We start from the raw sequence: 12786 nt of genomic DNA, 5'->3' as shown, positions 1-12786 counted from the left end.
GGTGACTCTTGGGCATAATTTAATAACAACCTTTAAATAGGCAAGTTCTCAGAAGAAGGGTTATAACTGGTATTAAAAAAAAACAAGAAAAGAATTATATTGTAACAGAGGACCACAAATTAATATAAAATTTGTCTTAACTGTCAATGTTCAGATTTTTGTTATAAGCAAACTGAAGGTCTTCATGGAAAGACATCAGACCAGGTAACTGCCTGTTTCAACCCTAAATGCATGCCTTCTTATTGCATTTAGGATAAAACTCAAATTGCCTGGCCTTGAGATCCTTTGTCAATGGTCCTTAATTCTGGCACACATTAAAACACTTGGGAAGCATTTTAAAAGTATATCAATTGCACATTCTGAAGTGCGGCTCAGCATGGATAGCTTTAAGCTCTCACATGATTCTAACGTGTAGCCAGAAGTAACCTGAATGATCTGCTCCTTGCACCTGTCCATCCTTATTCAATATTCACGTCTCCCTCCTCTCTCCCTCTGTTCCAGTTACACTAAGCTTAATGCACTTAATCTTTGAGTCTCTTGCCATCTTCACACCTCTCCCTCCTCTGCCTGGAATGTTCTCCCCCATATCGCCACATGGCTCCTTCTCAACCTTCAGAATTTAGCTCAAACATCAGGTCCTCTCTGAGATCTTTCCTGATGCTGTCCCTCACCTTGAACCTTTCTTTTTTTTTAAACCACATCACCCTTGTTTCTGAGAAATTTATTGTTTGTTACTTGACTGTATTCTGTGTCCTTCATTAGGGTGTAAAGTCCATGAAGGCAGCAGGACCCTGCCTAGTGTATTCAGTTTTATACTCTTACATCTACAATAATGCTGGCCCCAGAAGTGCTTCATAAATAACTGTGGAATAAATAAAATAACTCATGAATGAATGACAGCAATGAAGCACAAAGCACCAGGGAAATAACAGAGGTTATAAAAATATCTTTCTTTGGCCATCTTATTAGTGAATAACAATATTATCAATGAATTAATTTAAAAAATAAATAATAAACACCAGCAGCAATAACGATCAGCCGACAGCATTTACTAGGCATTGTTCCCAACACTTCACATGTATTAACTCTTGCAATCCTGCTAAAAATCCTGTGCACTAGGCATGGTGATTATTCCCATTTGACAGATGAGATACCAAGCAGCTGAAGAGGGCAAAGCCGGAACTGAGCCCGTTCCAACTGCTCTGGAGTCTGTGCTCCTGTTAGGATGTCTCTCTGAACAATCTGCAACATTTCTCAGGTTCCCTGTTTCCTCTTTAATTCCACTGCCTCTTCTCTGGGCTTCAGAGCCAGACACACTTGGCTTGGAGCTCATACACAGCCACCCCTGTGCCCTGTAACCTTAGCTAGGTTCTGGACCTTTCTGAACCTCCATTTTCTTATCGGTAAGGTCGGGGGAGTCTTGTCTTCTGGATGGTTGTGGCTGACAAGACGGGTTAATGACTGACAGTCCCCTGTACAGTGCCTGAGCGCTTTCCCCAGTGTGGCCCCATTCCAGTCCAGGTCGATATTTTCTTTGTAGCAAAGTTACTACAAGAGGCTCCTATCTGATATTGTGGTCGGCTGAGTTGCGGGGGAGAAATTAAGATTGGCTGCTTGCTATGGAGTCTGTGGGACACCTGGTTGTGTGGGCAGCAACTGTCAGCTGATGTGTGCTCGAAAGGCCTAGGGAAGCTACTCATTTGATCAATAAGCCTGGGGGAGAGGCCTCTATACAGACATCACGCTAAAAGCTGGAGATGATTATGTGGGAAAAGACACAGTAACACCCATGAGAATCACTTTTGGGACATTTTAAACTACTCGTGCCCGGGCCCAACAGTCAGTGCGCCCAGTGTGGCAAATCCAGTATGGGTGCTTTGAAACCGCCCCAAATAAATACGATGTGAATCCACAGTTGAAAAACAATGTTTTTGAGAGAGAAAGACATGAAAACCAGTAACTGATCAGATCATGCATACGAAACAAAATTTTAAATTGCAATATAATGGGATGCCAGAATAGAGTTATGCATAATAAATTATAGGAGCAAATAAAAGCTCTCATTTGCTGAGTGCTCTCTATGAACCAGATAGTGTACATATTTTATAAGTGTTCTTTTGTATCTCCTCAATATTTAATAAAAATGAATATATCAGTGCCATGTAAGCCAAGGGGGTAAGGGACAGAATATAGTTTCAAGAGGCAACCAGAAAGCAATGGAGCTTGCAGAGTTTCCTTGGCTCTTTTTCTGATTCTTTTTTTTTTTTTAGATTTTATTTATTTACTTATTTGAGAGAGAGACAGAGAGAGAGAGAGAGAGAGACCATGCACACATGAATGGGGGGAGGGGGCAGAGGGAGAGGGAGAGAGAATCTTGGGCAGACTCCGAACTGAGTGCAGAGCCTGATTGGGGGGGGTGGGGAGGGGAGGGGAATGACTTGATTTCATGACCCCAAGATCATGACCTGAGCTGAAACCAAAAGTCAGATGCTCAACCAACTGCACCACCCAGCGCCCCTCCTTGGCTCTTCTGAGGTTCAGGGTTAGTTTAGACTCTTGGTTTGGCTCAGGTTGTGACCTAAGGGTCCTGGAATTGAGCCCTGCATCGGGCTCCATGCTGAATAGGCAGTCTGCTTAAGATTCTCTCTCCCCCTCTCCCTTTGCCCTTGGCCCCGCTCATGCTCGCTTGGGCTCGCTTGCGCTCTCTCTCAAATAAATAAACAAATCTTAAAAAAAAAAGTTAGCTTAAGTTTTCCAACTTTTTCTCTTTGATTCCACTTTAGAGCCAAAAAGACTTAGCTTCTGGCTCATGCACTCCCACTCCCATCCCCTGTGACCTTAGCTGGGTTACGAACTTGGCAAGGCAAGCTCAACCAGGCTCTCATTCCTGCAGGACCCTGGCCTCTGGCTACTCAGGAAACCCTCGGGCCTCAAGACCCATCACAGGTCCTGCTCTCTTGTTTCTGCTATTTAACACAATGGGGCCTCTGAGATCTTAGAACACCGCTTTGATCATGGAGAATGTTGGTCATCCTCCTTACGAAAACCGATGATAGTATTCCCTCACTTAATATGGGAAGTTTTCAGAATTACCTATTCTGCCCATTCCTACCCAACCACACTGTCTACCTAGTCATTTTGATTTCCCAAGCTCTCCCCAACACATCACATCTACCCACGCTACCCCACTGCTTGCTCATCCTGTTCAGTCCGTTAGGAATTTCCTTATTCATTCAGCAAACACACAGAGGGCCAACGAGTTGCCTAGGCCAGGGACAGACCTGGTTTCTGCCATCAGCGATTGCAAGTTTATCCCCACGTCACTCTTTCTTCATGCTCTGGCGTGAGTTCTCAGTCCTGTGTGAACCCTGAGGATGGTTATACTTTCTCCTAATAAAAACATGCTGGTGTTTCCTATCAGTTGAGTCACAAAGACTAGAAGATGTTTTATTTGTATTCACTAACAGGCCCAACCAATGCAGAAAGACCAAAAAAAATGAACGGACTGATGCTGAATTGGAAGAGGCAGAAACTTTAAAAAGCTGTGATTTCCAATCTTTTAATGACTATTTTGGGACACCTAAGCCGCTGGTAGTACCCCAGGACAAAGAGAATGAACAGAGGCAGAGAAGCACTCAGCTTGGAAGGAGCAGGCTAATGGGCCAACTGCCTGATTGCTAATGCAGCGCAGTGGAGAATCCACAGCTGAGTTTTCCTCTAAGCCCCAAGGGGTGTGACTAATTAAGGAAAAGACTTCTAGTCCTCATTACCCTTTTAGGAAACCTCTCTTCATCCAACGCATGTAACATGACATCATTAGACACTACAGTCTTTCTCTCCAGAGTGAGGTGCTCACGGAAAGGTGAGATGTTCCTGACCTTCCCTCAGATCTCTTAACTCCCAGTGGATGCTCGGGTTCTCGTGGTAAACTTAGAAAACAAGCCAGCTCTCAGCAGAGGGCATTGTGAGATTGTGGATTTGATCGTTTCTGTAAAAGATATCTGCTGAGAAAGAATCAGATTGCAATGTTTTCCTGCTCCCCTCCTCCTTCCCCAATGTTATATCATTTTGGATCATTTGAATTGTATATGGCTTTCTATTTAAGTCAGTCATTTGCTGGCAGCAAAACTAGAACATTTCCTGTTTTTCCTCTCACTGTAATCAGGATTTGGCTGTCCAAATTAGGACTGCCCTAATTACTCCTCAGCAGGTGCCAATCTGGGGGAGGGTAATAATGGGAAGAGAGGAAGTAAGGACACTTTGCATCTTCAGAGTCATACAATAAGAAAACACTTTCTCTCTAGCTTGAAAAACTTGATTAAGTAATAGGCAACAGGCACCATGGGGTTACATATGGGGTGTGTGTGTGTGTGTGTGTGTGTGTGTGTGTGTGTGTGTGTGTGAAGGAGAGTGTGTGTTGTTTTATAGCAGCCATATAAATGATTTTCTATTTTTTCCCCTTCAAAGCTTCACAGAATTACTTTTTCCATCCCTGAGCCTGTAATTCAGCAACGGTGGTAGACTGCTACAGATATTACCTTGTGTGTGAAATGGTCTGATCATGGGCACCAATAAGTCGACACCATTCCAGACAATTTGCCCAGGAGGGATACCACGGTGGTATGGACTCCTGGGGGAAGGAATCAAGGTACTCATGATGACCACAATATATCAGGAGCCAAACCAAAAGCAGTAGCTATGTTCCAAGAAGAAGTAATATAATGGAGATAGGCGCACTGTTTGGACAAAATGGTGAAACGTAAATGACAGAGAAAGAGTTCAATCCCTAGAAGGACAGGCCACAGCAAACAAAACTATCCGAGTTCCTGCCCAGAGCCAGTCACTCCACCTGTGTATTACATCCTGCTCCTACTCACCGGCCAAAACCGGAATTTCAGCAATTCGCCCCTTTCTCTCTTCCATCAGTCCTCTTCTCTGTCATGTTTTTGCTCACTCCCATGAGGTGTCATCTTGTCCATGGTTTTAAATACCACTTACATGTACTCTTTAAATGTTGATGGCCAGACCCCTTTCCTTTGGATGCCTGCTGCCTATCTCCATGGGGATGCCTCAGAGACCCCCCAAATTTAAGTCCTCACTTGTCTGCCCTGTGGCGTCCTCCATCTCCATCTCAATAGCTGGTGACTCCATCTTTTCATCAAACAAAAAAATCCCAGGAGTCATCTCTGACACCTGTCTTTCTCTTACACTCTAACTAATCAGGCAGGGAATTCCAAATATATTCAGAATTCAACCAGTCCTCACCATCTCTGCTGCCACCAACCAGCATGAGCGGTCTTCATCTCGAACCCAGACTGCCACAACCGCCCCTAACTGCGCTCCCTGCTTCCATCCTTGTCCCCCTATAGCTTACTCTCAATACGGTGTAAGTCAGATCATGCTGCCCTTAGGACGGTTCCTACAGTGGCTCCCCTTTTCACTCAGAGGAGAAGTCAGCATCCCTACCGTGACCTACAAGGCCCTGCATGGTCAGGGCCTCTCTTGTCTTTGGGACGTCCTCCTAATACCCTCTTTGCTCACTTTACCCCAACCGTACTGGCCTCCCTGCTGCGGCTCCTGAAAAGTGTCACGCGGAGTCCCGCCTTAGGGCCTTTGCCTTCTGCCAAGGCACTCTTTCCAGATACTTTAGCCAACTCCCCAAACTCCTTTGAGCCTCTTCTCAAACGTCAACTCAAGCGGGCCCTCTGGAGCACCCTATTTAAAATGGCAGGCTCCTTCTCCTCTACTCCAGAGTCTGTCTGACCTGTTCCACTCCCCCCCCGCCCCCACAATACTTACTATTTTAAAATTCTTTGTGTTTATGCATTCTATTTATTTATTGTCTGTCTCCTCTCTTCTATCTCCAACAGAATGTAAACTCCATGAAAGCAGCATCTTGTCTTTTGGTTCACTGCTGTATCTATAAACTCATATAAGTACCCAATAAACATCTGCTGAATGAATGAAATCCTAGAAACCAATATGTTGCTTTAAGGATGGGGTAAACCAACTGTGTCAACAGTTACTGAAATTAAAGAATATTCTGACAGGTTTAATACATTTAGGCAAGGACCTTGGGGCACAGAAGGTCCTTGCCTAAGAGCAGAGAATCACAGAACCATTCCCGATAATCTCAGAGGTATCCTGGCAAATGGTGAAAAATGCCTGAGAGCAAAGATGTTCATAAAAGAAAAGAAAGTAAATGACAGAAATCGGGTGAGTTTGGAGTTATAGGCAAAATTCTAGAACAGATTATTAAAGATGGTTTGTGAACAGTTAGGAAGTGGTCCTCACTTGGGGCCAGGAAGACCTCCCAACGTACAAGTTACATGCCTTTGTTCCTATCCTAACTTGGGAACTCACTGACTTGACAGAAGAAATGGTAAATCTGGATCAAGGTCAAGAGTCCTGGCTTCCAAGGGTAATTTGTAAGCTGTTCAAGATGAGCAAGAGCTCTTAACAAAGGTTCAGCAGAGCAGGGAGCAGTGGGTCCTGCGAGTGGAAGGATAGCTCGTACCGTCCTTCGCACACCTGTATGCGCCCACTCTGGGGAGAACGAGGGAGGGGGAGCCGCGTTACAAAGATTAGAACTGGACGGATACCAGCAAGAAATCTAACAAGTCTCTTATGGGGGCAGATGATTAAATACAGGAGGTACTGTTGTGAATGGTCGTAAGGGTCATCTTTGTCATTAGAATCACAGCTCATCATTTTGGGGGAAACTTACTATTTTGCTAAAAACAGTTCTAGAAGACTAACATTTTCAAAACAACCTTATGAGGGAAGATCTATTATTATCCCTTTTTGCAGATGAGAAAATTAAGGCACAGGGAGGCTGAATAACTAGTTGTTCAAGGTCATATAACTTAATAAGTGGCAAAGTCAGCATTCAAATGTAGGTTCCAGAGCCTGCCCTTGAGGTATAATCTGGGTTCACATTTAGAAAACCCCATGAACTCCCGAAGTACTGAGTAATATAGGAATGAGAATCTCAAAGGAAGTCTCAAGAGGTACGCCCCCCAAATTCTCAACTTAGCTCTGTCCTGTTGAACATTTTTTTCAAATGACATACATAAAGAAACTAAAAGATTGCTTATAAAATCAAGAATGACAAGGAATTTGGGGAAGAGCTAAGATTTTCTGATGACAGAATGAGGATTCAAAAATATCGCAAAAGACTGAAATGATGAGCTAAAAATAACATTAAATTTAATGGGTAAATGTGAGATCTTGAATTCAAGTTTAAAAAAATCTTCTACAAATACAGCATAGAAAAGGTAAGGCTAATTTCAACCTTACCCCCTACAGCTAACCAGTGGCCATGTCCCATAAATTTGCCTCCTAGTGTCTCTTGATTTGTCCCTTTCCCACCACCTCCTTTGCCTCTTCTTCAATTCAGGAACTCGTTGCCCCTCTTCCTCTCCCTCTCCCTCCACACTCTTGCCTTTCCAGTCCATCATACACAAAGCTCAGAAAAGTGTCCCCGACGCACAGGTCTGGGCCTGCTACTCCCCATTTATTCTTCCTCAGTGGTTCCCCACTACCTAATTTTACAAGGCCAAGTTCCTTGAGCCTGGTATTCAAGATCCTCCATTTTGGCTCAGCCTTCCTTTCCAAAACCCAAACATTCATCAGTCGTTCTTTCTTTTCCTCCTCTTCCCACCTCCTTGACAATGCTCTGGTTCCTTCCTTCAGCTCCTTTAGCCTAAATCCTGTCTAACTCCTCCTCATTCTTCACGAGGCCTCCTTCCTACCCTTCAAGGAGGCGCTCCGGTCCTCAAGTCGTTTCTTCCTCCTACAGCATGTCTACCTATCTTATATTTTCTATCACAAGTTAACACTGTGGACATACGTGTCTTGGTCTCTGATTTCCTTTTCTATTCTCTACCGAGAAGGCAAACTCATTAAAGGTATAATCTCTGACTGACTGACTGCTTTATCCTCACACACTCAAATTGTCTCGGATCTGGTAAAGGCTCAATACATCTCTGACAAATGCGATAGTCCGATGTAATGAGAAGCACCGTGTCCAGCACTGGATTCTACACAAGGAAGGACTTTTGCTGAGCTATCAGGCAACCATACTGGTGCTTCCCCTGCGTCCCTGCAATGTCCTTTATTCTGTCTGCCCCCCTTCATCCCATCTGTCTTTCTAAGGCCAGCACACAACTCACTTGTGAAATCTTTTCGGACTCCAGTCTCCCCTTCTTTTTCTCTCTCATCTTTCATTCCTTCTACTCTTTTGTCCCACATTGTGCAAGTAGCACCTGATTACATACTGTATTTTCCTATCTATCCTTAATTATATATCACATAAAATTTAGTATTATATTACATACTCTTTTCTTCGCTAATTGTTTCAGGTCTTGTCAACCATACCACAATTGGTTCCTATTATTAGCTTATTACCAGAAGTGCTATGATCTTTTCCACGGCTCGGTGAGATTTCTGAGCTCAGAGAAAAGAAATCAGAGGGAAAACTAAAGGTTTTCAAGTTCATAACAATGGTTTTTCAGTTCTGCGCATGCTGGAAACAGGTGTAACTGTCCTGTCATGATGGTAGAAAGGCTATAGATTAAGCATCCGGAGAAGCACATTTTAAGAACTAAAAAGAAATCATACTGCAGATTATTAAGGGATCCTAAGAATTCGAAATTGCTTTCCTTTAAAGATCTTTTAGGGTCACAAGATGGGACTAACCATGACCTGGCACTTCCTCGAAGACCAATCTTAATGATTCTAGGTTTTCATGGAAATCCAGGCTGACACTTTTTCTCTGTCACTCAATGGCAGTCCTAAGTGGCTCTGCCCCTTGGTCCCTCGCATTCCCTCTATTGGTGTGACTGCACATGCATCCAGGAGGCTATTTCTGTGGCATGTGCCCTTGTCAGGGCCCTTGACAAACGCAAAACTGGTCCTTTTCTAGAATGGTGGAAAACCAGTGTCCCCAAGCTGGGGAATGGTCAGGTTCGCCAATGATGCTCTACCTGCAGGCGGCAGCGCAGGTGTCCCTGTACTCCTGCAGCTTCACGCACACCATGTTGAGGAACTGATCCGAGTAAGCGCTCAGGTCGTGCATCAGGTTCAGGAGGTCCTGCACCGTCTTCTCCACAATGATTGTGCTCTGTGAGAGGACACAGAAATCCATGAGTTGTTTTTTTAATTCAAGTCATGTGTAGGACAAGGAAGGACAACTGAAAGGATGCTATCATTTAAGACGTGAGTTTCCTGGGAGGATGTGACACTGACAAATACCGATTAAAAACAGCTTCAAATAAGTATCTTACATGACGCCGGTCTTCCAAAGGCCTGAGAAAGTACTTTCTGTGGAAAGATGCAGGACAGGGGTTTATGGATTGGTTTCATGGAATTCTTGGTATCCGCAAGATATGGGTATGGCTTTTAAGAAAGAAAATACATATTTGGTTGGAGACTGAGTTATCGCCTCCAGGGTTGCACTTTGAGATTAGGGACCTACGAAAGGCAGCTCAAAGAAAATGCCCTCCGGGATCCATTTTAAAAGTTTCAAAACCATCCACCTCTTCAGAACAACAACTAACATTTGTATTGTGCCTTACAGCTTGTAGGATGTTTTCACATACACAGCATATGTTCTCTTATTTGAGACTCACATTAATCATGGTAATCATGAACATTGGGTTCTTCCAAGTGCAAAGTGCAGGGGTGGGGGGCGCCTGGGTGGCTCAGTCAGTTAAGCGTCTGCCTTTGGCTCAGGTCATGGTCCTGGAGTCCCGGGATCAAGCCCCGTGTCGGGCTCCCTGCTCAGTGGGAAGTCTGCTTTTCCCTCTGCCCTTCACCCTGCTCATGCTCTTTCTCAAATAAATAAATAAAAATCTTAAAAAAATTATTAACAAGTGCAAAGTGCAGGGCCAGGCATGCTACACACTTCAGCTCACTTCATCCTCTCAACGTGCCTACGCGTCAGGTGAGTCCCACAATCACCCCCAGTTTAAAGATGAAGAAACAGGCTTAGAAAAGGAAGTAAGCAGAGCCAAGGGCTGCAGGCTTCACTCTTTTAACTATACCACTCTGCCTCGGAGCTAGCTCGGAGTTCCCTGCTTGTAGTCCCACCATTTTCTTGTTAGATCAGAGTATTTCCTATTGTTGCTGCCACCACAGAAGCACTGGCCAAAGGGACTCAGACATATTTTAAAAACAGATTTAGAGAAATATCCCAGGGAAACAATAATAAGCCCATCTTGCAGCTAGAGACTGATAGCACTGTGCAGCAGACCAGCGTTCTATCTGCAAAGAGGCATATTCATAATCAACTCTAAATCTTGGATTTAGACAAGACTGGGTGGTTGAAACCATTAGTTCATGCCTCTTTCAAAAGGAGAATTACACTGGAGTAAATATTAATCGCAAGCCTAGCACCTTGGAATCCTTTGATCAATAGCTGGTTTGTTGAAGATGAATATGTATTTATATATGTATTTATTTACATAGAATTACAGAAGCTATGGTAGACTTGGCCATAAGAGTAAACATTAAAAAATTTTTTTTTTTCCTATGCTGACAGTGACCTGTGGGAAAAAATCAAAGGCATTTTATTCTGCTTAAATGCGGACTATGGGGTACAGGGTCTTGGTTAATTTTTTTTTCTTCTAAAAATAAAAAGAATGGATAAAATTGTACAGCTTTTCTCAACACAATGGAGGATCAGCTTGAGTTATGAGTTCCACGTGTGTGCTTATTCAAGATTATGTGGCTGCAGAGGTTTCTTATCTTCTGTCCTGCTCCCCCACTACCTCCCCCCCACCCCGAAGTAAAATAGTCAGAAGGCGGAAAGGAAGGAGCAGTTATATTCTGTAAGGCAAACCTCAGAGGAAACCAAATTACAGTCTCTATAGAATCCCCACAAGTTCAACTTCGTTTTCTGTATTGATTTTAAGAATAAAGCACTGCAGCTTCACCCTGATCCATAATCCCGCTCCTCTGTATTTGTGTGTGAGTGACAGGAATTGATTCTGCCTCGCTACATGTCCCCACGCTGCTCAGAAGAATCTAAAACTCTCATCCTGATTCAGAACACAGGATATCCTGTAACATGTGGACAGCAATTAATAAAGGAGAGTGGAGTTCAGCCATCCTAACAAAGCCTCCTTAAAATCTAAAACACCATAGGGAAGAGGAGCACGGGGAGACTGCTTGGGTTTATTGAGAGAAGGGGCCTGGTTCTATTTCCAATTAAGCTATTGATAATTAACTCCAGGCAGGTTTGGGTAACCTCTTCCTCTCTTATGACTCCATTTGGGTCTTTTAATAACCAAGGATGCTTCGGTGGCTCCTCGACTGGCCTTCATCACTCCGGGATTCGATCAGTGGGCTGGTGCTTTTACACAGAGGGAAAGATGTCTAATTGTTCTCAGGTAATCTCAGGTGTGTTTGGTCTTCCTGATTAGATGGTCAACTTCTCAACAGCAAGAGTGGCATTCTTCATTTCCCTTTGTCTATCTCCCATCCTTCCCCTCCCCCACTGGTTTACGATTTCTCAGGACCTTCAGGACAATGCAACTAATAAGAGAAACAGTATAATAATGTTAGCACACATAAATAAACTCCGAATGTCACATACGTCAGGGATGCTAGACACCAGCATCTCTGCATTCTGCAGTCTCGTTGGGTGGGTTCAGGGTGGTCTGTGTTTATTCCTGTGACCATCGGAGGGGAAGGGGAAAATTCAAGCACATGGGAACATCCCCCAGAGATACAGGTTTTGGGGTAAATAGGGAGTACCTATAAGGGAATGATTAGAATGCCATAGTTTAATTCTAATGATCGTGCTCAACAAAAAGCCTAAATGTGATGCTATATGATTACATACAATTTTCCAGCTATTTGGTTGGTTTACCTTGTCATGGTAGCACTCTGGATAATCAATCACTACATTCTCTTCAAGGAAAATGACACTGTAGTTTGCCAAATAATGGGTATTTTTACAAGGGGAAAAAAAAGTTCCCATTTTCCAAGAATTTATTACAATTTCCAAATCAGTGGCTCTGACAGATAAGTGTTGAAAATATCAAATTTCTAACAAGGTCAATTCTGTTTTTATTTATTTGATCTCTTTGGAATCTCAAATGATGTATTGACTTGTTATTAATTTTGGGATTTGCCAATGTTGAATATAATGACTTTATAATAAGTAAAACCCTGATTATATTAATTATAATTTCTACTAAACGTATCACAGGTGATTGATATTTGTTTAGAAACAACTCAATTCTCATTTCTTGCAACTTATTACCAGGTAATAAAGTCTGGGCATGACATGAAAAATGAGAAAAGGAAAAAAAATCCCAAGATAGCGGATGCAATAAAAAAGCCATTGCTATGAAAAATAACTAAAGTTTCTTATACAGATGCTCCAGCGGGCTACGATAGGAAGAGGGTGTTCAAACACCAGCTCTTTGGTTCTGCGCTCTTAAAAAAAACTTTAACGAATGAACGAAGATGATTGGGCCTTTAAGACCTTGTCCATTGTTTGCCAAAATGGGGCTCTGCAGCACGATACTAATAGTAATATTATAGAAAATGGACTCGAAGTTCAAGTAATTTGGAAAATGCCGAGTTAAAGAAAACTGAGGTGGTTTCTTCACTGGAGGACTTTGGAGACTTTTACCATGCTAATGTCATTGTGAATCTGAAAGAGGCAAATGTGGTATTCAATCTTCCCTTAATTATTTAAGAAAACATTTTTCATAGCACAGCATAGATCTTTTCACATCTTCTGGAACAGTGCTTCCAGAACACGGTTTGGGA

At 43.0% G+C, this 12786-nt stretch overlaps 1 protein-coding gene across 2 annotated transcripts in view; it reads right to left on the bottom strand.

Annotated features, from left to right (window-relative positions):
* EXOC4 (exocyst complex component 4) overlaps window positions 1-12786 on the bottom strand; it is a 721833-nt gene that overhangs the window by 136698 nt on the left and 572349 nt on the right. For both annotated transcript variants that reach the window (XM_028106413.2, XM_028106414.2), the window contains exon 12: window positions 8988-9124. In XM_028106413.2, the coding sequence (XP_027962214.1) occupies window positions 8988-9124 (137 nt within the window). The remainder of the gene's footprint in view (window positions 1-8987; window positions 9125-12786) is intronic.

Source organism: Eumetopias jubatus, unplaced genomic scaffold, assembly GCF_037043125.1.
Source record: "Eumetopias jubatus isolate StellerSeaLion01/CBP00866 unplaced genomic scaffold, mEumJub1_p1.0 scaffold_14, whole genome shotgun sequence".
NCBI lineage: Eukaryota > Metazoa > Chordata > Mammalia > Carnivora > Otariidae > Eumetopias > Eumetopias jubatus.
The sequence above is the reverse complement of the archived record's forward strand: the minus strand, read 5'-3'. Positions and strand labels throughout refer to the sequence as shown.